The sequence below is a fragment of the Pleurodeles waltl genome, chromosome 9, assembly GCF_031143425.1.
Source record: "Pleurodeles waltl isolate 20211129_DDA chromosome 9, aPleWal1.hap1.20221129, whole genome shotgun sequence".
Taxonomy (NCBI): domain Eukaryota; kingdom Metazoa; phylum Chordata; class Amphibia; order Caudata; family Salamandridae; genus Pleurodeles; species Pleurodeles waltl.
In genome coordinates this window covers 994,322,514-994,348,032 of record NC_090448.1, presented here as the reverse complement: position 1 = coordinate 994,348,032, position 25,519 = coordinate 994,322,514, and the positions used below count along the sequence as shown (strand labels likewise).

At 47.5% G+C, this 25,519-nt stretch overlaps 1 protein-coding gene across 12 annotated transcripts in view; it reads right to left on the bottom strand.

Annotated features, from left to right (window-relative positions):
- KTN1 (kinectin 1) overlaps positions 1–25,519 on the bottom strand; it is a 653,615-nt gene that overhangs the window by 362,228 nt on the left and 265,868 nt on the right. For all 12 annotated transcript variants that reach the window (XM_069208520.1, XM_069208523.1, XM_069208524.1 and 9 more), the window contains exons 16-17: positions 13,605–13,642; positions 5,586–5,676 (exon numbers count right to left, since the gene is read on the bottom strand). In XM_069208520.1, the coding sequence (XP_069064621.1) occupies positions 5,586–5,676; positions 13,605–13,642 (129 nt within the window). The remainder of the gene's footprint in view (positions 1–5,585; positions 5,677–13,604; positions 13,643–25,519) is intronic.

Here is a 25,519-nt window from a genome sequence, read left to right as displayed (position 1 = left end):
CATGTTGCTGGCCACATGGGGAGAGTGCCTTTGTCACTCTGTGGCTAGTAACAAAGCCTGTACTGGGTGGAGGTGCTTCTCACCTCCCCTGCAGGAACTGTAACACCTAGCGGTGAGCCTCAAAGGCTCACCCCCTTTGTTACAGCACCCCAGGGCACTCCAGCTAGTGGAGTTGCCCGCCCCCTCCGGCCACGGCCCCACTTTTGGCGGCAAGGCCGGAGGAGATAATGAGAAAAACAAGGAGGAGTCACTGACCAGTCAGGACAGCCCCTAAGGCGTCCTGAGCTGACTCTGACTTTTAGAAATCCTCCATCTTGCAGATAGGAATGTGCCATTGGCTACTAACCCCCCAGACCTAAACACACCCCTAAATTCAGTATTTAGGGGCTCCCCAGAACCTAGGAACTCAGATTCCTGCAACCTAAGAAGAAGAGGACTGCTGAACTGAAAAACCTGCAGAGAAGACGGAGACACCAACTGCTTTGGCCCCAGCTCTACCGGCCCGTCTCCCCACTTCTAAAGACACTGCTCCAGCAACTTCTGAAGCCTCAGAGGACTACCCTGCATCTAGAAGGACCAAGAACTCCCGAGGACAGCGGCTCTGTTCCCCAAAGACTGAAACTTTGCGACAAAGAAGCAACTTTGAAACAACACACGTTTCCCGCCGGAACCGTGAGACTTTGCACTCTGCACCCGACGCCCCCGGCTCAACTTGTGGAGAACAAACACCACAGGGAGGACTCCCCGGCGACTACGAGACCGTGAGTAGCCAGAGTTGACCCCCCCTGAGCCCACACAGCGACGCCTGCAGAGGGAATCCCGAGGCTCCCCCTGACCGCAACAGCCTGCTTCAAAGACATGACACCTGGTAAAGACTCTGCATCCGCAGCCCCCAGGACCTGAAGGATCCGACCTCCAGTGCAGGAGCAACCCCCAGGTGGCCCTCTCCCTTGCCCAGGTGGTGGCTACCCCGAGGAGCCCCCCCCTTGCCTGCCTGCATCGCTGAAGAGATCCCTTGGTCTCCCATTGAATCCTATTGCGAACCCGACGCTTGTTTGCACACTGCACCCAGCCACCCCCGTGCCGCTGAGGGTGTACTTTCTGTGTGGACTTGTGTCCCCCCTGGAGCCCTACAAAACCCCCCTGGTCTGCTCTCCGAAGACACGGGTACTTACCTGCTGGCAGACTGGAACCGGGGCACCCCCTTCTCCATTGAAGCCTATGCGTTTTGGGCACCACTTTGACCTCTGCACCTGACCGGCCCTGAGCTGCTGGTGTGGTAACTTTGGGGTTGCTCTGAACCCCCAACTGTGGGCTACTTTGGACCCAAACTTGAACCCCGTAGGTGGTTTACTTACCTGCAAAAACTAACAAACACTTACCTCCCCCAGGAACTGTTGAAAATTGCACTGTCTAGTTTTAAAATAGCTATATGTAATTTATGTGAAAACTGTATATGCTATTTTGCTAATTCAAAGTTCCTAAAGTTCCTACCTGAAATACCTTTCATTTGAAGTATTACTTGTAAATCTTGAACCTGTGGTTCTTAAAATAAACTAAGAAAATATATTTTTCTATACAAAAACCTATTGGCCTGGAATTGTTTCTGAGTGTGTGTTCCTCATTTATTGCCTGTGTGTACAACAAATGCTTAACACTACCCTCTGATAAGCCTACTGCTCGACCACACTACCACAAAATAGAGCATTAGAAGTATCTTTTTTTGCCACTATCTTACCTCTAAGGGGAACCCTTGGACACTCTGCATACTATTCCTTACTTTGAAATAGTGCATACAGAGCCAACTTCCTACATAAAGCAATTTATTTTATTGCATTTCTAAGCAAATATGGCCTTACTGTTTTAATATTTCCATAGTTCTCCCAGCTCAACGACAGAGAATGATTTAAGCACACGAATCTATGAAAAATTGAATGCTGGAGAAAATTAACATTTTTAAGAGGACATCTTTTTCATGCTCTGCCTAAGAGAGTTTCATACTAAAAAAAGGAGACCGTAAAACCTCACTGGGAGGAGAAGATGAACAGTTATATTAAAGCCTAGTTTAACCACATCTTAAGAATAGGGTTGAGAAAAATGCTTGGAGATAAACTACTACTTTCAATTGTCCCAACTAAAATGGGATTGGACCAGACTTTTTACTCATCTAACTAAATATGAGGGCATTCATATGGTATCTTAGCAGAGATGTATTTACACTAAAATACTGAGTATTCTGAAAAGGGCACAGACCATCATCTCCATGCCTAAAAATAAATAAGGTAGGATTCTAGAGTTATAGGAGAGCTTGGCAAAGAAACATATCCTCCACCCACTAGCCTAAACAGATACTGTTACTTGGTCAACGAAATACTAGGGGCCTGAGTTGGAGCTTGTCGGGTGGGTTATTCTGTCAGAAACGTAATGGATATCCTGTCCGACATATTACCATATCCACAGGCTATTATGGTATCCTAATACGGCAGAAGTGCTATCCGTCACGTTTGTGACAGAGTAACCCTCTCCGCCAAACTCTAAATCAGGCCCTCAATTTGGAATCAGTGAAAATGAAGAGTTTTAGATCAAGATCAAAGGAGACTAACTTCAGTGCTTCCAAGAATGTAACTTTGACAAACAACAATAAGCTAACATTAGGCTAAACTTCTAAAAGGGTCAGTAAGTCAGAAATTGTTTTAAAAAAGGCAGTATATAAGCTTTCTAGAATGTACAATGGTTCAGACTAAAGTCCTGTGCAAGGAAAAGCGTTGCCATATTGCTGTGCATTTGTTTTTGGCTATGCCTGTGTTTTTTCTCCACTGAACTAGATAATCCTGCAAACCCACTGATCCTGCTACCTTTTTGTTCATCATGAGATACCAAAAGTGTACCCTCATTCTGACTGGGGGGGGGGGGTCGACAACCCCCTTAATCAAGGATGTATGAGGAGACTGATTACCAGTCGAGAGTGCAGTTGATTTTACCTTTCCCTGTGGCGAAAAAGCAACTTGTACTTCCCAATAAAGGGTTAGTCCAGTCCCATTACCTTTGGTCTTATGTCTTTACCAGGTGAGGGACATGTGGAAACTGAGTGTGATTTTCATTTGTATTTTACTTATGAGTGAGCAGTAGGATCCAGTTGGACCCCATGAACAGGCTCCAGAAGATGGTGGCTATCCTTTATGCAGACTGGCTTTGTCCATTGTGGGCATGCCAGAACAGGATATCTTCCCTGAAGGCTGATCTGGGTAGCCTTGGGATTACTGACCACACTGATCACACTGCTGAATCTTCATACGCCTACTGCATCGGTTTTAAATTCTGACCTCATAATCTTTGCTATCTATTGCCATAAATAAAAATATGTGAAGTTATTTTTGCCTTTGGGACAGTGTCATTATTTGTTTACTGAGATACATGTTCATGAAGAAAAAGCTATTTAACTGAAGTCACAGTTCTCTATTCTGGGTATTACCTCTAATATCTAATTTTTCTGTAATAGGAGCTACTACATAACAGCCACAGCTGCAGTGCCTCTAGCACCAAGGTTGAAGAAAAGTCTCCTAAACTTCACATGATTTATCACTCAAATATCAGCTTCAAACGTATTTTGGAAATTCAGCCATTTGCCTCCAAATATCAGCTGGTGAGTTCCCAAAACAGACATTTTTTTTCTCAAATATAGTCTAAATTTTGGTATACCTTTTTTAACTCAACCAAAGAAAAGCTTCTACATTTAGTAGAGTGTGTTGCACACAGGACAAATACTTACAGGTAGCTACAGTGGAATGTGTTTGCATGCTTCAAACTCCCTTCTGACTTTGAGGAACTGCTACTAAAAATAATCTGAGGGGTCTATGCAGTGCTCCAAATCAGACTAAGCAAGGTCAGAAGCACTTGTGTACTGTGACTTTCAGATAACTTTAACCTAATACCACTCTAAACACATTATCTGAACTTGCCAGGTCTGAGATAACCTCAAAAACAGAGGGCATGGAGCAGAAACATAAAACACCAGAGACATATGGGAAAGAATAAATGCAAATAAACCTTCCAGCTGCTGGATGCCGTTAACACTAACAGCTCACATGTGTAAACCAATGACACCCCACCCTAATAGTAAAGGCTTGGCACACCTGCATCTGTAAGAAGATGATCATTGATAGACTTATCTAGTTAGCTGATAAAGACAAGGGTAGCTTTCTGTGAGTATGGCAACTAGTGTTGCAATATGAGGAACAATAATGCAGGGAAATAAGGCATCCCCATGAACCCACCCTTGTTTTCTTCCTAGTTATCTCAGATTTACACCATAATCAGATATCATTCCTTCCGATCTTATTTTCGGACCCTCTTCCCCATCACAGAGGGCCCATCAAATCTTAGATGATACTGAAAGTCAATTATCGGGCAGTTTGCACAACGTTTGTTTCCACAAATCTATATGTAACCAAGTAGGTAGTGTCATATTTCATAACATGCTACAAAAAGCGAACTGACATTTGCCTGGCAAGCCTAGTGTTCATTTTACTTGATGAAAAGGAGATACTGCTGCTTTGATAAACAGTGCCCCATAAGAAGGACAGACATCTGTAAGGTGGCCACTTGGATGTCAGTTCATACATTTGGTAAGAACCACTCCATTGGTTCTGACTCCAAGACTGATACACCCTCTGTCTAACTGATCTCACTGTAGAAAGGTTTCACACTGATTTGGACATTTCTCCATTTTATGATTTCGGTTCCTAGCTTCAGATTTTAGTTACTCAGTTCTACTGTTATACATAACAGAGAGAATCCCATGATGGAAAAGGAAAAGTGGCTTACATACAAATCCAGTTCTGAAGCATGAATATTTTCTAGCAAACCCTAAAAATGTCACCTTCCTCCCCATGCACTATTTCCTTTCAGAGCACAAATTGCCCGATGTACCTACGGGAAATGAAAGCACAGTGCAGCTTCTGTAATTCTGCAGTGTCAGTTGTGCACTCTATTCACATCTCAGGCTAGAGGCTGCATTTCTTCTTTTGTTTTTCAGTTTTAAAAATGGTGAAAACTGACTGTGCTCTTTTTCAGTCATGTATATTTCAGAACTCATCTGGCACAATGGCTGTGTGTTTTTTTTTTTTAAATTATTTTTTTAAACCAAAAAATGTTGACATTACAGCGAACTATGCTATCTGGGCACCTAGCTAATGTAAGTGTATGGGTAAGAGATGAGAGCGAGAGAGAGGGTGGGGGGAATGCGTGCATCCAAAGAATTACAATTAGCTAATGTAACTGTACGGGTAGGAGATGCCAAACAGTGTGTGACCAAATAATTGCCAATAAAATTTTACAGAGTTCTATAAATTATGATCTGCCCTAAACGTAAAGAGGTAGCAAAAATCATAACTGATTAAGACAAGGCGCGTGGTGCGCTTTTACTTGAGAAAAGGAACAAATATCGTAAACAGTTGGACAAGAGTAGGATTTTTTTTTTCTCTTTTATCATCAAGGCTACACGAGTCCTGAAAATCTTACTCTTCAACAGTGAAATGTTCACTACATGTTTTATTAGGAAGCAAGCTCACAATCTATTGTTGTACCTTATAATCTTCCATTTTGTTTGAGAAATGAATTAGTTCATTTTGAAGACGCTCTTCTAGTGCCCTTATGTTTTCATCTTTTTCGTGCATGCTGCAAAATATCAAGGAGAAAAAAGCATTCTAGACATCTCATTTTATCAAACAGTTACTGATCTATTCACCATTGTAGATAATAGATGTTGAAAACCCAGTGGATTCCAACAGAAAATAATAGAACGGAAAGGCATCCAAAACTAAAGAGCAATTACTACACACTGATAAAGATGCACCTTCAACTGCATAAACGGGGTCTTGTAGTACAAACATATCCATAAAGGTAGGGACATACCAGTCTAAGTTTCAAAATGATATATCCCTGGTACAAACATATTTAAAGTGTAATCATTTCATTTAACAGAATGAGTAAATGCATCAACCTAAACTTTCCCGAATAATTCAACTTCTTAATCCACATACTTGGTTTGCAACATGCTTTCTCCAAGTGACAACTTAAAATAACCAATGCTAAGTTTGGGAAGCCTTTCAAGAACATCTTGGATTACAAATTGATTATAAGGTCAAGACTAGAGCACTCTGAGATGAAAGATTTTTAAAACCACAGCTTCCTTGGCGTAAGCTCTTTAATTATGTTGAGATGCCATTAATACTTACCCGAGTGAAATACTTCTGTACAGTAACTTGTTTGGTGCAATCTTCTTTTTCAACGTTTTAAACAATATATATTTTTTCAGTTTCCTAACAGCAGTAAATGTCGATGTCTTGATACTATACATTCCTAGCTGGGCTTTTTTTTTTTTTGTTTTTTTTTTTAAACAGTAGTCGAACTCTTGCCTCCTTTTTGAGACTTACAAGGTGTAAGTCTTCATACAAGTTGGTGGTGCCTGGTTTTAACAGGTGCACAACTGCTCCAAAATCTACGTTCTATACATAATGCAAAGTAAGCGCGTTCCCTCTCGTCAATAAGAATTTGAAATGGAGAGCGAAAGGCTCCTTTTATTAAGATGTTAATCAAAATCTCAGTTTAGAAAACGAAGAAAGCTTGTGATATTTTTGATATCTTTAAGAACTTTCTTCCCTCAGAGACCAACCCCATTCGGCCACTCATCATGTGTGTGACTAAAGGCATCATCTTTGACGAGGCCACAATTTACATATCAGCCCAAATAACAGAAAGAAATTCTCTCATCAACACAAAATCCGAAATTGTGCGAATATGGAATGTGACAACAACAGTGCTAACAACTTAGTGATGCTCTCCTCATGCTATTAGACTTGTAAGCACCTTTTGACATATTGGCTTTACGGTTGTTCTTTTTCCCATGTTTGCAGGGCAGGGTAGAGCACTTGCCCCAAGCAAGTTACAACGACTTCCAGTCCTCTAACGTAGCCCACATTATGTACACAGTCTGTAGAAGGCAGAGCTGTGAATCATCCTAACTAACAAAAGGCTTTCCTGCCGATGCCAAACACAACTTAACAGTGTCTTCCTCTCATGACATCTTGTTTGTAAATTTGCTTGCCGCCCGCCAATGTTGAAATGAGGGCCATAGTAGCTTGCTTTCTTCACAGCCCAAAGCCAGAGTACTGGTTAACGGGGTGCTGTCCAACCCTTCCTCATTCGAAAAGATACTACAAAGGGATGTTGACTCTCCTCACTCCTGTTCTCCCTAGCAATCAACCTCCTGGCCAGACTCCTACATTGAGACACCTGACTGCAAGGATGGGAATGGGGTGAGTGTCCAGAGGACAGCATCTTCCTCTACACAGATGATGTCCTCCTCTTTGTGGCTTACCACCAAATCCTCAATTCCCCACTGCCTCCAAGTGCCTGACCTCTCTGCTGAAGCATCTGGTCTTGGAGTAAATAAGAATAAATCCCTACATATCGCACTTCAGGGGAGACGTGTCGACCACAGTGTGGCAAGACTCAATTCCCAATAAAAGGCTTAGCTTTAAGTATATGGGGATACAAATCTGTTCCGAGCCTGGTCTGACCAGACGTCTCAACACGACCCCCAATCTGATCACTGTGAAGGTGGACCACCAGTGCTGGTCACCTCTCCCACTCACTGTGCTGGGAAGTGTAGCCCTATTTAAAATGATGATTCTCCCCGCCTGCCTTTACATTCTTCAAAACTTTCCACTAATGATTTCACATCAATGGTTTTAAGGTCTCATGGTCCATATACGGGCATTCTATGCACAAACTGGCCACCCCAAATAGCTTAGGACAAATGTATGTAGACACTGTATTGGGAGAGAGGTGGTAGAAGCAGCAGCTCTTCAACTGTACTACATAGTCTTGCAACTCCTAATCATTATTATTATAATTATTATAACACAAGCTTTATGCGGTCATAAAAAAAAACAATTACATATTGCAAGTCAGATGTAAAAAAAAAAAAAAATGAAACAAAAAAAACACAATAAAACACCATTCATTACTAACAATAAAACCAATAAGTACAACTCTCAATGCATACCCTAAAACATACAAATTCACAAATTACAATGTTTTTAAAAAGCGAATTCGTATATATCATGCAGTCAAAAGGAACCTGCAAACTGCATGGATTAGAGTAGCAGAAGTATCACTCTTTAAAATCCTGAGGGCGATGGCAAGGTGTCTAAAAACCCAACTTCTGACAAGCTGGATGAATCCACTTACGTCACAGAGAAGCCTACGCTGGGTAGAAGAACATAAAATGTTCAACTGTTTGCAGGGCAGCACTGCAGCCTGAGCATAGATTGAACAAAAGCGGTGTCTTTCAACTGCCAGTAAAAGACAGTAACAGTAAACATCCGTAACGGAAGCGGGCATACAGACTCTTTCCCAGAAAGTCAGGAATAAGATCTAAATAAGGCTACCATTTCAAATCAAGAAATGCATTGGTCAGTCGTCCATGTGATGTACCAAGGAGAAAGTTGTTCCTGAAATAGGACCAATAAGCTATTTTCAGGGGCAATTTATGAGCCTTCCCTAGATCCTGTGGATTCTCCCAATAATTCCCTAGTTCTAGGGTACGAAGCCAATTAGGCACATGCCTAAACCATGGAATAGAGACTGCATTAGGTCTTTTTAAAATATCAAGATGAGTCCCTGTAAATAATGAGCTCAGGGGTCGTCCAGATTCTTACCCAATAGAATAACGGTTTTAAAGCGATCATATCAGAAATACAGTTAAAACCAAGGTCCAAAAAGATGTGAATCAAAGGAGTACTACCTACTTCCTAATCATTAATAACTGTCTGTCTCGGAGAATGGGACGATCCGACATACTGGGCTGGGCATTCACTACTGGAAATGGGCAAGGTGATGTTACTATAATAGGTGAACCCATTTCCACAGCAACTCTCAGAACCCACTGGAGAGGTTTCCTCAAATGGAGGGCGTCACTCCACTACACTGGCTATGAACACACATTGAGACACCGTGGCAGGGCAGGCGACTTCTGTATATTGTATGGTTCGATGGATTCCACAAATGAGCTAAAATAGGAATTACAACGCTTGGTGACATCTGGCAGGGCAATCATATCTTCTCCTTTCAAGAACTCTAAGCTCTCTATGAGCTGTCCGAGATATAACTCCACCCATAATAACAACTAAGACAAGCACTGCTCCCATATAAGGCTCTTCTAGTCAATCACCCAGAATTGAAACCCACTTGAGGCCAAGCTACTCAAGAGGAACCTGGGGAAGAGAGAAATCTCCCAAATATACACTTAACAATGCTCCCAATGGCTTTGCAGCATTGAAATTAAAATAAGAAAGATGGACTGGCCCCCTTGATGACCAGAATTAGTGACTAGCAGGTATGGCCCAGGAAAATTGCCACCTCCCTCAAACTGATGATACACCTACATTATTCTCAAGCAATATTCCGCCCTTCACCCACACCCCCACCGCCAGAGATTAAGCCAAGCAGGCAAACTCCTGAACCGGACTTGCTTCTGATGTCCCCAACCAGAAGCGGATTTTTACCACAACTTGACAATGCCCCCTGATTGTAAACTACTGGTGAGTAATAGAAGCAGTTATTACCAGGGTGATGGGGTACCAAATAGTGCTGTCACCTAAGCAAGCCCTACTGGGAGTACTAACGAACTGGGAGAGAGCAGAGGTGACTGATAGGCACGCAACAGTGATTGCCAAGCAAGACACTGCTGGGGAATAGAAACTGAAGGATACGCCAAGCTGGCAGTGTGGTGAGCGGGGATGGACTGGTTCACCAAGATGAAGAAAACCATCTATATAGCTAGGAGTGTCCTTGAAAACAAACACTTCTGGGTCAAATGGTGGGAACATTATGGTCTCTTTGGATAAATCAGGGTGGAGGGGTGTGTTGTGGGTGCTCTTACCATGCTTGGACGTCCTAGCGCTATTTGTTATACTTACCTATAAAAGAAATAAAATTGTTTATCAAGAAGAAAAAAACAGCAACTAGATTGGAGAGAAGCTGTGCTGTCTTCACAGAAACTAAGCCTTCAGAAAAGTTCTTTGGGCCAGGCCTCAGATTCAACATACCAAGAGTAACTGTGGGTCGACTTCTAGCACAGTTGCTGGAACTAGGCAAGGCACAACGTTCAGCTCCCTATTTTGTAACTTTAGTGAACGAGAGGCTGCTCAGGTGTACAGAGATTGGCTGGTTTGGACAAAACCAATGGTAAAATAGGCTAGCCTCCCTTTGTTCTTCCCCAAAGACAACCTGCAGGAAGAGGTCCAGTGTTTTCATACTCTCAAACCAGTTAGGGAGGCCGCAGGGCAGGCAGGAGATACATGGGAGCAGAGGTTTCTTGCCTCTACTCTTTAGGGGCCTTTCCTACTATGGCTCTGCAAACCGGGCCTAGTACAACCCTTTCAGGACTTGATTCTACAGTGGTAGCACTGGCAAGCAGTCACAGGATCCTCAAGGAGGTTAGTGTGGGGATACTCAGGCTCAGCACTCAATACCACCCTCAGCAGTGCAATAAGAGCAATCTCCAGCCCAAGATTTCTCTTTATAAAAAACTCAAGTACTTTATTACACAAAGCAAGAATACTACACACTACAGTCAAATTGGGATACTCGATTCACAAGTGTGGGTCTTACACGCTTCAAAGTGAGTCCACTACCTGTAAATGTTATATTCCCTTCCTCCTCGTCTTTGTTTCAAGGTCCTATGGATTTGTGCCGTAGCTTATAATATGGTGCAATGTACTCCCTCACCCTTCTCTTAGCATATAGGGCCCAATTTAGATTTCAACAGAGGGGTTACCTTGTCACAACGGTGATAGATATCCTGTCTGCCGAAACATAAATCCCATAGGAAACAATAGGATATAGATTTCAGCGGACGGGATATCCATCACCGTTATGACAGAGTAACCCCTCTGCCGTAATCTAAATTAGGCCCATAGTCTCTAGGGCACGAAGCTCACTGGAGTCTCTCACCTGTTCTTGGTTGGAGAAACATGGGGCACGTGCTCTTTTCCCCCAAGGTGGCGGGTTCTTCAGTGATCAGTGGGGCTTTCTCCACAGAGCACATGGCAGTCCTGCTGGATGTAAGCCACTGCCTGCCAAGCAGCGAGACTCCTGGGAGATCATGGTAAGAACAGGTGCTTCTGGTGTTGTGTTCTTCCATTGGTCTTCAGACAATGAGGGTAAGCCCAGAGGCTTTGGATCTCCTGGCTAAGATACTCCAGTGAGTCTTTTGGGGTCAGTCGCGATGTAGCCTCCCCTAATAGACATAGAGGCAGCTCAGCTGGCAGTACTCTTTTCCTGGTGCGGTGATATGACCATGGCAACACACTTCCAGCCACTCTCCTGGGATGTAACAGAAGTCACCTGATCGGGCACAGAGGTCTTCAGCGCCTCTGCTACCAGGTGTTATCTTCAGCATCTACTGCCACAAGACAACAGCCTTCAATATCATAAGGGTGGCACAGGGCACTTTCTTTGGAGTACAGTGTCCTCAACTTGCTATTGGGCACCCTAGGGCACCTCAGGTTTGGTGATCTTTGCTTTAAGGGACCAGATGAAACCACACAAAACAGAATGGATAAACTGCAATCGCACTATCCACATTCTTGGGCACACAACACAGGTGCCACAATTTGCTTCAGTCAGCCCTACCAATTCGCACACGGGCTCTTGTGTATGGGAGGGGACAAGGGATAGTGCAAGGAGGCTGCCTAACACTTCAAAAGTGCTGTGGCTTCGTCAACAAAGCTATACACAGAGACTGGTGCTTCAAACTTGTCAATCATATTACAAGACAAGACTGTTGGGCAGACTCTTTTGCCAGGGTCAATTCCTGCAGTCCTTTCCTAGGTCTGCTCTTCCTGGAGGGTTGGCCGTCCCTTCCCTCTCGCGCAGACAAGACTCCTTGATTCCCACGTAAAGTTCAGCAATTCCTTCTTCAAAACCAGCTCTAGGTGATGTTACCTCACCTCAGGAGTGTTGGTTGTCACCCAGACACCAACCCTTCGTTGTGGGGTAGTTCTTTGAGAACTCTGTGGAGTAACCCCTTCTCTCTCACTCACTCTCAAGAGAACTTGGAACTGGAACAACAAGTGGGTCAGCAGCTCCCACTTTAATATGGTTTTCGCAGAGGATATTGATTGCAAAGCTGTCTTCACCTAATCGGTTTGGGTGGGTTTCTTTTTCATGCATCCCTATCAGGACATTTTCCCGACCCAGCCTTTATTAACGCAAGTGATACTCTTCATAGCAGAACTGTCTGAGGGTGTGGCTCCAACCTGAGAGGTACTTAAGAGGTGTGAGCAGGAGGCACATTGCTTAGTTACAATCACTTCGGAAAATGATCAGGAAGAGAGAGAACTGTCTGCTCCCCTGCAAGCAAACCCTTGAATCCCTGACAAAAGATACTGCAGTCCTCACACTGCACCATTTGCTTTCCACCAAATGTCAGTTTCAGGAACCTCTATAGCAGAAAGAACCTAATCAACGTTTAGGGGAAGTGGCTCCTCTTTTCAGTAACTGGTTTTCTCCCTTCCCACCTCAAGAATGTCAGAAATATACTTCTGCCATCTGAGGAAAGCAATCTCACTTCCATCCAGGAGCTTTCAAAACGGAATGCCTGTATAACTCTGGCTCATTCAAACATATATGTACTGCATACAAACACATGCACATGCTCTGTACGTGGGATCTCAGGATTAAGATGCCAGGTTCACCACCAGCAGCTTAACTTTCTGTTTAATGGGCTTGTAGACTCAAATTAACCCAATGCTAGCAAAAAGGACTGGTCACTAAAATGCCTACATATGACAGTATGCTGCCACCACCACGCCACACGCATGAAACCTAGGACACGGACAGTAGTCCTTTTGTGACAATCAGGGCTCACCTTCTGTACGCATCAAGATTTAGGACACAGTAACTAATCTATGTGTGGAACCATTAGTTGGTCCTCTGAGGAGTCTACTGAACCTTTAGGTAACAAGTGCTGTTTTACACCATCATAAGAGGTTGACAATACAAATGTCAGTCGCATCACCTGAATTTAGCTTCTACATAGTAGGCAGATCATCAAATGGGGAAAGTACACTCACAATAGGGTTTTCAGAAGAAATGTTTACAGTAACTGAACGTGAGCGATGCTTTTTGGAATACAATGCCTGCAGAGAAGAGGGTGCTGCAGTTTATATTCCTCTGAGTCTCCTTGTATAAGTTGATCTAAAAGGATACATTGCATAGTGGTGAGCAGAAGAACATCGGTTTCTGTCCTAGCCATATAATGTCCCCAACATTCACTTTCCTGCTGACCAGTTTGAGTATAAGATGCATATAAAAGTGAGGTTGTTTTTAAGACTTTTGAAATAAAATGTTAATCAGAGTTAATGAGGGCAAGTTAGATGATATGTATGTGTTTTCCCTGAGTTGGTCTCTGTAAGGGTTCTTGTCAAAATATGAATAAACACATTTATATTAGAATATAGACAATGATTTACCATTGCTGCATATTGATGCTATATAAAATGTAATGAAGATATTGTAGTAATTGTATATTTTACCTTCTTTGCATCTGTTCAAAAGCATGTGCAGCAGCAACCTGCATGGTGAAAAAAGACAGAAAATTATTAATTGAAATAGTACACCTCCCGCCCCGTGCAATGTATGTGGTAGAAAAAGAATTGTCTTAATGCAGTTATTTCAATTGAGAGAGAGATTCTTAAAAGCAAAATAGTTTTGGTTAACTATCCTTTGCTCTTATCCTAAAATCTAGTGAGGACCTTTCATCTAAATGCGTAATATTATAACTAACTGTAATGCCATGGTGGAATAGGAAGAAGCATGGAGAAAGGCAGATGGGGCATTCCTGAAAAGTGAAAGGAGATATGAAAGCAGCATGGCCAAGGGCTACCCTGGCTGTGTCATTTTTCTATAAAATAAATTACTGTGAGAGAAGAGGGCCTTGGAAATGGCTCCTTAGACTGGCTGTAAAGGACAGGAAAGTTCCAAGGTACCAGAAGGCATAACTGCCCAAAGAATAATTCAATGTCAGTAGTCTTTACACTGCATCATGCATGCACCTCCCAATTACTATAAGACAGAAACATGGCCTCACTAAGCACATTTGCTTCTGATTAATAAACCCATATATATATTTGCAGTGGGTTACTCATAAATGGCAGGTTATATCAAAAACAAACTCAGTGATGGCAGAAACTGGACAAAACCACATAACAGTATGCATTCATGTTTAGTTTTAAGAATCCCTTTCATGGGTTTCAAACAAGATTAGAACTCAAAATAAAAAAGCACAATTACCTTCACTTCCAATTGCACTGCATCTCTGTTCTTTAATCTATTGGCTTATAAAACGGGCAGGGGTGCGGCAAACAAGATGTCCAATCGTGGTGTTAAGTCATGGTTCCTGGACTGCCATCAAGATCCTGTGGCCTCCTACTACCCTGAGGCACCTGAGGCCCCTGTGCTGCTGAGGGGTGTTTTGGCAGACTACCACAGAAAGCTGGAGAGACCCTAATCACAGACATGGGCTGGGGAGAAGGTAATGCCTGCGGCTGTTGCTTCCTGGGGCAGTAAGTGCGGCCAGAGGCACCTTGCCCTTCATCAAAAGAGTATCTGTGCTTGGGCCTGCCAGGAACCTGATTCCCATGTGCTAAAGGGGTGAGTGCCCCGAGGACCAGCTGCCCCACATCGCCGGCAGGGGCTCCCGTCGATATGCGGCGACTGCCAACACTGCGCTGGAGCTTCCGAGGGTTGTGACCTGCTCTGGGTGGCCCGTCCTGGAAAATAGGTGCTCTGCCTTTTTTTTTTGCTTCCCACCCACGGTGAGGTCTGGGGCAACACCCTGTTCAGGATACACAATGTGACATGGTTCAAATGCCCCCCCCCCCCCCCCGACAACCCTGAAACAGAGTGGGCCCTGAATGTCAGCACAGAGGCGGCATCGTCCCTGGCTTATACATGAACGGTTGCATTCAGACCAACAACAAGGCCTTACTTCCCTCCGGAGCCGTTCTTCGCTGTATGGACTCCACACCTCTTGCCTTGTGGTTCTCTGCCTCGCCGTAGCGGCCCTACACATTAGCTGTGAGCTGTCCCGGGTGGTCTTCAACAATGGTGAGAAGGACGATTGGTGTGTGTTGACATTACAGTGCAGTGCCCTCCTCCTGTATCGTCGCATTGAGAGCCGAAGTAAACCCCCTCACGCTTCCCTGGACCCCAAAGCCCTATTGGTCATGCCCATCTTGGACCTGATAATACTGCGGGAGGAGGGTGAATCAGCTCCTTCTGTTCCACTGGGCCCCGTATCACATCATAGCTCGCTTTGAGGGGCCAAGTGAACTGGCTGGGACTAGCGTTTGTGGTCCCCTTCCTTACACCTTGTGATGAGCACCTTACTTTGGTTGTCATCACTGCTGACCCTAAGTGCGGGAGGGGGATTGTTGGAGCTGTGTGGGCAATCCCATTGGAAATACAGAAAAAGTGGTGCTGGGACTTCCTAAGATATGACAGCTGGGTCTGAGGTGGGGCTCGTTGGACAATGAGGAGAGAAAGCTAGGTACTTGTGATCTCCTACTGGGTCCCTGGGATCCACAGTCTGAATGCTCAGAGGCAGCTCTGGAATTGTGAGCCGAGACAGATCAGCAATCTTTCAGATGACCTAGTCCCGCTGGGGACGCCGCTGGTGCAATCTCTCTTCGACCTGTACATGGGCAGAGAGAGTACCATGTGAGGTACTGCAAACTAAAATGGACCAGTATACTGACAGTAGACCTGCAGGAAGTCCACTGTGAGAGGCTGGAGGGGGCTTGCAGGCGCCCCAGGGGATCACCAAAGCACAAATCCTGGCAGCTATAGAGGCGTCTAGTGCAAACATCCAGGCTAAGATTGACTCTGTTGCTTAATGTCAATCTACTCAAGGTTGACCTCTGTAAAGTGGCTATAAGGAAATGCCTCCTTGGCATGGTTACCCCCTAACGTTTTGCCTTTGCTGATGCAAAGTTATGATCTGAAAGTGTGCTGGGACCCTGCTAACCAGGTCCCAGCACCAGTGTTCTTTCCCTAAACTGTACATTTGTCTCCACAATTGGCATAACCCTGGCACTCAGAAAAGTCCCTTGTAACTGGTACCCCTGGTACCAAGGGCCCTGATGCCAGGGAAGGTCTCTGAGGGCTGCAGCATGTCTTATGCCACCCGAGGGACCCCTCACTCAGCACATGCACACTGCCTCACAGCTTGTGTGTGCTAGTGGGGCTAAAAAGACTAAGTCGACATGGTACTCCCCTCAGGGTGCCATGCCAACCTCACACTGCCTATGGCATAGATAAGTCACCACTCTACAGGACTTACAGCCCTAAGGCAGGGTGCACTGTACCACAGGTGAGGGCATATGTGCATGAGCACTATGCCCCTACAGTGTCTAAGCAAAACCTTAGACATTGTAAGTGCAGGGTAGCCATAAGATTATATGGTCTGGGAGTTTGTCAAACACGAACACCACAGTTCCATAATGGCTACACTGAAAACTGGGAAGTTTGGTATCAAACTTCTCAGCACAATACAGGCACACTAATGCCAGTGTACAATTTATTGTAAAATACACCCAGAGGGCATCTTAGAGATGCCCCCTGAATACCTACCCAGTGCTTCTCACCTCCCCCTGCAGGAAATTAACACCTGGCGGTGAGCCTCAAAGGCTCACCCCTTTTGTTACAAGGTGTCCTGAGCTGAGGTGACCCCTGCCTTGAGAAATCCTCCATCTTGAGTTTGGAGGATTCCCCCATTAGGATTAGGGATGTGCCCCCCTCCCCACAGAGAGGAGGCGCAACGAGGGTGTAGCCATTGGCTACTGCCCTCCCAGACCTAAACACACCCCTAAATTCAGTATGTAGGGGCTCCCCAGATCCCAGGAAATCAGATTCCTGCAACTTGAAGACAGAAGTTGGACTGCTGACCTACAAGCCAGCAGAGAAGGAGGAAGACAACAACAGATTTGTCCCCAGCCCTACCGGCCTGTCTCCAACTTTAAAAACCTGCTCCAGTGACGCATCCGACAGGGACCAGCGACTTCTGAAGCCTCAGAGGACTGCCCTGGACTAAAAGAACCAAGAAACTCCTGTGAACAGCGGCCCTGTTCAAAACCAGCTACTTCTTTGCAACAAAGAAGCAACTTTCAAAGACTGCACGTTTCCCGCAGGAAGCGTGAGACTTCACACTCTGTACCACACGCCCGTGATCCAGAGAACAAACACCTCAGGGAGGACTCCCCGGAGACTGTGAGCCCATGAGTAACCAGAAATGATCCCCCACAGCGACACCTGCAGAGAGAATCCAGAGGCTCCCCCTGACCGCGACTGCCAGTAACAAGGGACCCAACGCCTGGACCCTACACTGCACCCGCAGCCCCCAGGACCTGAAGGAACCGAACTCCAGCGCAGGAGTGACCCCCAGGCGACCCTCTACCTAGCCCAAGTGGTGGCTGTCCCGAGAAGCCCCCCCTGTGCCTGCCTGCACCGTTAGAGTGACCCCCAGGCCACTCCATTGTTTCCTACCTGAAACCCGATGCCTGCTTTGCACACTGCACCCGGCCGCCCCTCTGCCACTGAGGGTGGGTTTTGTGTGCCTACTTGTGTCCTCCCACCCCAGCCCCCCTCCCCCAAGTGCTCTACAAAACCCCCCTGGTCTGCCGCACGAGGATGCAGGTACTTACCTGCTGGCAGACTGGAACCGGAGCACCCCTGTTCTCTATAGGCGCCTATGTGTTTTGGGCACCTCTTTGACCTCTGCACCTGACCGGCCCTGAGCTGCTCGTGTGGTAACTTTGGGGTTGCGTTGAACCCCCAACGGTGGGCTGCCTATGCCCCAGAACTGAGACTTGTAAGTGTTTTACTTACCTCCTAATCTAACCTTTACTTACCTCCCCCAGGAACTGTTGATTTTTGCACTGTCCACTTCGCCATTTTTACAAAGACTGTACATGATGTTGTTTCCATTCAAAGTTCCTAAAGTACCTTAAATTTAAAGTGTTTCATGTAAATCATGAACCTGTGGTTCTTAAAATAAACTAAGAAAATATATTTTTCTATATAAAAACCTATTGGCCTGGAGTAAGTCTTTGAGTGTGTGTTCCTCGTTTATTGCCTGTGTGTATACAACAAATGCTTAACACTACCCTCTGATAAGCCTATTGCTCGACCGTACTACCACAAAATAGAGCATTAGAATTATCTACTTTTGCCACTATCTTACCTCTAAAGGGAAACCTTGGACTCTGTGCACACTATTTCTTACTTTGAAATAGTATACAGGGAGTGCAGAATTATTAGGCAAATGAGTATTTTGACCACATCATCCTCTTTATGCATGTTGTCTTATTCCAAGCTGTATAGGCTCGAAAGCCTACTACCAATTAAGCATATTAGGTGATGTGCATCTCTGTAATGAGAAGGGGTGTGGTCTAATGACATCAACACCCTATATCAGGTGTGCATAATTATTAGGCAACTTCCTTTCCTTTGGCAAAATGGGTCAAAAGAAGGACTTGACAGGCTCAGAAAAGTAAAAAATAGTGAGATATCTTGCAGAGGGATGCAGCACTCTTAAAATTGCAAAGCTTCTGAAGCGTGATCATCGAACAATCAAGCGTTTCATTCAAAATAGTCAGCAGGGTCGCAAGAAGCGTGTGGAAAAACCAAGGCGCAAAATAACTGCCCATGAACTGAGAAAAGTCAAGCGTGCAGCTGCCACAATGCCACTTGCCACCAGTTTGGCCATATTTCAGAGCTGCAACATCACTGGAGTGCCCAAAAGCACAAGGTGTGCAATACTCAGAGACATGGCCAAGGTAAGAAAGGCTGAAAGACGACCACCACTGAACAAGACACACAAGCTGAAACGTCAAGACTGGGCCAAGAAATATCTCAAGACTGATTTTTCTTAGGTTTTATGGACTGATGAAATGAGAGTGAGTCTTGATGGGCCAGATGGATGGGCCCGTGGCTGGATTGGTAAAGGGCAGAGAGCTCCAGTCCGACTCAGACGCCAGCAAGGTGGAGGTGGAGTACTGGTTTGGGCTGGTATCATCAAAGATGAGCTTGTGGGGCCTTTTCGGGTTGAGGATGGAGTCAAGCTCAACTCCCAGTCCTACTGCCAGTTCCTGGAAGACACCTTCTTCAAGCAGTGGTACAGGAAGAAGTCTGCATCCTTCAAGAAAAACATGATTTTCATGCAGGACAATGCTCCATCACACGCGTCCAAGTACTCCACAGCGTGGCTGGCAAGAAAGGGTATACAAGAAGGAAATCTAATGACATGGCCTCCTTGTTCACCTGATCTGAACCCCATTGAGAACCTGTGGTCCATCATCAAATGTGAGATTTACAAGGAGGGAAAACAGTACACCTCTCTGAACAGTGTCTGGGAGGCTGTGGTTGCTGCTGCACGCAATGTTGATGGTGAACAGATCAAAACACTGACAGAATCCATGGATGGCAGGCTTTTGAGTGTCCTTGCAAAGAAAGGTGGCTATATTGGTCACTGATTTGTTTTTGTTTTGTTTTTGAATGTCAGAAATGTATATTTGTGAATGTTGAGATGTTATATTGGTTTCACTGGTAATAATAAATAATTGAAATGGGTATATATTTGTTTTTTGTTAAGTTGCCTAATAATTATGCACAGTAATAGTCACCTGCACACACAGATATCCCCCTAACATAGCTAAAACTAAAAACAAACTAAAAACTACTTCCAAAAATATTCAGCTTTGATATTAATGTGTTTTTTGGGTTCATTGAGAACATGGTTGTTGTTCAATAATAAAATTAATCCTCAAAAATACAACTTGCCTAATAATTCTGCACTCCCTGTATACGAGCCAACTTCCTACAGTGGCTGAATGATCTATAGTAACCGAACAACAAGTTGCCCAGATGCAGGAAGAACAATCGTCCCTCAAGGCCACAGTGGTCGGTTTCACGTCGCAAACACAAAGGCAGGAAAAGTGTGCAGGAGACGCAGGTCGGTCGGTCGAGAAGATGCAACTTGCCTTTGAGGCAATCCCCTAAAAGGGTTAAGGGCACTGCACACCTGAGCAATTCCTGCGCAAACAAACAGCGCGGCGGTCACCGCCAACAGACAGGCGGAGGACAATGTACCGCCCACACTATTATGACAGGCCAATCCGCCACCTTTTCCGGGGCGGATTCACCGCGGATAAAAACACGGCGGAAACAGGATTTCGAAGGGAAAAAAACAGGGACACACACACGCAACACCCCCACCCACTACAACACACACACCAATACATATCTATATATTATAGTTACACCCCCCAAACCCCCCGGAAGAATGCAAAGACAAAAGGAAATGAGTGTAATCATTGTAATATATCAAAATGCAGTACGCAAAAATATACATATATACACCATTAACTAAATATACACCAAGAATAGTAGTCCAGGTATTGCACCATTCATAGTCCGTGGACCACTGGGCCCAAAATGCATGGGCGAGGCCCACACTCGATACCATATCAAAACAGAGAGAACACTGCAGGGGCATCACATAGAAATACAACAGGCACCTCAGGGGGAAGGGAAGGGGGGGGCACCTCAGCCGGATGAGTGAACGATGCCAGATCCATGAGGGGGCTCCATGCTCATTGATGTATCCAGGGGAGTGCAAAGCCACAGTCTCTCAATTCTCTCCAGTGGGTGGCTTGCCCACTGCTGTATACTGGGGAGTGCATAGCCACAGTCTCTCAAGTGGATAACAGTCTCCACTGTTTCTGGAGGGGGACTGGTGCCCAGAGTGCTTCATCCTGTGAAGGACAGACGGAGTGGATGCATGTCTCCACTAGTTCTGGAGGGGGACTGGTGCCCAGAGTGCATCACTCACCCCGTGACGGTCCCAGTTGCGTCAGTGCCCCAGCCGCTTATGGGCTAGCGGTGCTTGAGTTGGCGGTGCCCTGTTCAGCGGTGCTTGAGTTGGCGGTGCCCTGTTCAGCGGTGCTTGAGTTGGCGGTGCCCTGTTCAGCGGTGCTTGAGTTGGTGGGGCTGGGGGTCCTTCATGGCCCAGCTGGGCTGGGGCTGGCGGTCCTTCATGGCCCAGCTGGGCTGGGGCTGGCGAGGCCCTCCTGGGCAGCTGGGCTGTGGCTGGCGAGGCCCTTCTGGGCAGTGGGGCTCTGGGTAGCGGGGATGGGGCTGGCGGGGCCCTCTTGGGCAGCAGGGATGGGGCTGGTGGGGCCCTCCTGGGCAGCAGAGATGGGGCTGGCGGGACCCTCCTGGGCAGCAGGGATGGGGCTGGCGGGGCCCTCCTGGGCAGCAGGGATGGGGCTGGCGGGGCCCTCCTGGGCAGCAGGGATGGGGCTGGCGGGGCCCTCCTGGGCAGCAGGGATGGGGCTGGCGGGGCCCTCCTGGGCAGCAGGGATGGGGCTGGCGGGGCCCTCCTGGGCAGCAGGGATGGGGCTGGCGGGGCCCTCCTGGGCAGCAGGGATGGGGCTAGCGATGGGGCTGGCGGGGCCCTCCTGGGCAGCGGGGATGATGGTGGTCTTCTCCGCCGTGCTGCTCTTCCCAGACGTGCCGGGTTTCTTGTGGCCCTTCCCCACCTTGGGAGGTGTCACAGCTGGCCCCTGGGAGCGGCTTGGGTGGCTGGAGTCTTCCCCCCTCTCCCGCCGGGCACTGGCCAACTTCTGGTGCTTCACAGGGGGGGTGGGGGCGGGGGGGACTGGCTGTGCTGTGGCTCCGTGACACTGGCTGTCCTGGTGGACGGTGCACTCCACATACCTGTGACTACAGGCACCACTGGTCCCGGAGATGTTTTGGCTGAGGTGCTAGTATGGGACCTATGAGATGGACGGGGTGGGGGAGGTGTGGGAAAAAGATCAAGGTGGACACACTGGGATGGGTAGCTGGAGGGGGGTTTGGGAGTGGAGGAAGAGGTGGTGGTAGTAGGAGGTGTACGTTTGGTGACTTAGGGGGTGCAGGTGCATGCGCTGGAGACTGTTGTGAGGTGGATTGCTGTTGGGTGGGTGTGTGCCTGCGTTTGTGTATCTTGGGAGGGGGCGTCTCAGACACACTGGGAGAGGACACAGGGGACGTGTGAATGGTAGTGGGGGTGGTGACTGCACGTGAGCGGGGTGTGCTGGTGAGGGACGTAGTGGCTGTAGAGGTAGTGCATATGCAGGTGTGTGTGTGTAGACGAGACTGGGAGGGAGGAGGGAGACGACGAGGAGGAGGGGGGGGACACAGTGGAGGCAGTGGATGTTGGTGTGTCTGTATGTGTGTGATGCTTGCGTGAGTGCGCCTGTGGGATGTGTGGTGCTTATGTTTGCCTGAGCTTCCCTTGTGTGTTGAGGTGTGTGCAGGCAGGTCTGATGGTGTGCTTGGAATAGGCAGAGGTACAGGGGATAGGGTCTGGGTGGAGGAAGTTGGAAGGGGGAGGCTAGACACAGGGACAATGGCTGCCATCAGTGCTGAGGCCAGAGTTTGAAAGGCTCGGTGAAGGGCCGCCTGACCAGAATGAATGCCCTCCAGGAATGCATTGGTTTGTTGCAACTGCCTTTCTACACCCTGGATGGCATTCAAAATGGTAGACTGCCCAACAGTGAGGGATCTGAGGAGGTCAATGGCCTCCTCACTGAGGGCAGCAGGGGTGACTGGGGCAGGGCCTGAGGTACCTGGGGCGAAGGTGATGCCCACCCTCCTGGGTGAGCGGGGACGGGGCGAAGGCTGAGGTGCTGCTGGGAGGGCGGTGCTGGTAGGGGGGGGTGGCAGCTGTACCTGTAGATGTGGGGGGCACAGCTGTTGCCGCCACCACAAGGGAGCTCCCATCAGAGGACGAGTCTGTGTCGCTGGTGTCAGCTCCTGTCCCCGCCGTGGAGCTCCCCTCGCCCTCCGTCCCACTGGTGAATTCTGAGTCCGAAGTGTGGCCCTCCATGGCCATGTCGGATGCAGCTCCCTCGTGCTCCGGTGTCACTGCTCCTCTGCCTGATGATGCTAATGCACACAAGAACAGGGAGACCACAAAAAGGGGGGGGGGGGGTGGCTTACCACTACCGTTGGCGGACAAGAGAGACACAGAAGCCCCCTGCACTACGCTGCGCTCTTAGGCTCTACAGTGCAATTCCTGGGAAATGGCCTACAAGGCTATGGACGACATCTGCACACATAGATGACACAGGGGCATGAACTTGGACTCTACAGAGGTGGGGTGGGGGGCCACGCCTTACGGAGGGGCCCTAGCCTACGGAACTCGCCCTGGCCTAGGGAAACCCACAGCCCTCCTCCCCCACCCAGACAACTCCACTGCACGCAAAGTCAGCTGAATGATAGTGTACTCACCCCCTTCTGTCTGCTGTGATGCCCTCAAGCGCCCATCCAACTCCGGGTAGGCCACCGCCAGGATCCTGAACATCAGGGGGGTCATGGTTCGACGGGCACCCCTCCCACGTTGGGAGGCCATCCTCAGCTGAGCCTCCGCTGTCTTCTTGCTCCAGTGGCGAATGTCCTCCCATCTTTTCCGGCAGTGGGTGCTCCGTCTGTGGTAGACCCCCAGGGTCCGGACGTCCTTGGCGACGGCACGCCAAATATCTTTCTTCTGGTGGGCGCTGACCTACATGAAATGTACAGGGAAAGAACAGATGTCATTACCAACTGCACCGTCAAAGTGAGTGTTCCCCATCCCTACCCTTGTCATGTGGCACATGCACCCACCGTCTTTCATGCACGCATAATTCTGCCCCCTTCCTTCTTACATCCAGCCCTCTCCACACAGGCGTAGCTCATACAACATGCTCCCTGTGTACTTACCTGTTTGTCTGGAGGACCGTAGAGTAGCGTGTACTGGGGGAGGACCCATCGACGAGCTTCTCCAACTCCTCTGATGTGAAGGCAGGGGCCCTTTCCCCAGATGCACAAGCCATTGTCTCTACCAGACCAAGGTCACAGCAGCACTTGCAGTGTAGGTCCTCTCCTGTTGAAGATCCGGTATCGAGTGATTGAAGTGATAGAAAATGGCGGTCACGTCCACGGCGGTGCGTACCATCACCGCCGGCGTACATCGTCATTGGCTCCTGGGACCCATAGGGACCAATGCAGCATAGCGCTGCAGTCTTCGACCGCCCACCGCGGCGGTGTACAACGCCAGCGCAGTTACCTCAAATCCCATTGTCCCACTTTAGGGGTCAGACAGCCGCCATTTCAGGGGCCCACATGGCCTAATTTCCAACTGCGTCACACATACCTAGGCCTAGTCTCAACACACATACAGGCCACATTTTGTGTAAGATTGGTGTTCTGTGTAAACTGTGGGTACGTACCTCTGAGCTGATTGACTCTGTGGTCACTGTTGTCCTTCCTAGGCACTGTCCGCTGGGACATGTAAGGAGATGGCGGAATCCTCCGGTGTACCGACCGCTGGTGGACCTGTCGACAATGGAGGAGCGACATTTGATAATCACCTACAGGTTTGACCGTGCCACAATACAGGAACTGTGTACCCAGCTGGAGCCAGACCTGATGTCAGCAATCCGCCATCCCACAGGAATCCCCCCTCAAGTGCAGGTGCTGTCAGTACTCCATTTCCTTGCAAGTGGGTCTTTTTAACACATGCGGAGCTACATTGTTTTCCCTCAGGTGGAGGATTTGCCTACAGTGAAAGGTGACTTCTATGCCCTTGGACATGTCCCCAACACCATAGGTGCCAATGATGGGACACATTCCATGAATGTACAGATGGTATGTTTGGCAGACCAGTACATCTCCCATGTGAATGCCATGTTCCCTGGCTCAGTGCAGGACGCCTACATCCTGAGGAATAGCAGCATCCCTTATGTGATGGGTCAACTCCAGAGGCACCGTGTGTGGCTATTAGGTGAGCCCCTGGAAGCAAGACAGTGGGAATGGTTGTCTGGGGATGTCCCTAAGAGTTAGTGTGTGTCTAACAGTTGTCCCTAGCCATTTGCATGTGACTCTGGTTACCCCAACCTGTCATGGCTACTGACCCCAGTGAGGAATCCCAGGACAAGGGCAGAGGAACACTACAATGAGGCCCATGGGTGAACTAGGAGGGTGATCAAGCGGACCTTCGGCCTCCTGAAGGCCAGGTTCAGGTGCCTGCATATGACAGGTGGATCCCTATTCTACTCACCAAAGAAGGTGTGCCAGGTCATCGTGGCCTGCTGTATGCTTCACAACTTGGCTTTGCGACGACAGGTGCCTTTTCTGCAGGAGGATGTTCCAGATGGCGGTGTTGTGGCAGCTGTGGAGCCTGTGGACAGTGATGAGGAGGAAGCAGAGAAAGAAGACATGCAGAACAGGGACTCAGTGATCCAGCAATATTTCCAGTGAAACACAGGTGAGAATACATTCCTGCCTACTACATGTACTTTTACACTACTACCTCTATCCTGTCTGTTGTTTTCACCCAGTGTATGGTCACTGAGTTGTCACTTTCCCT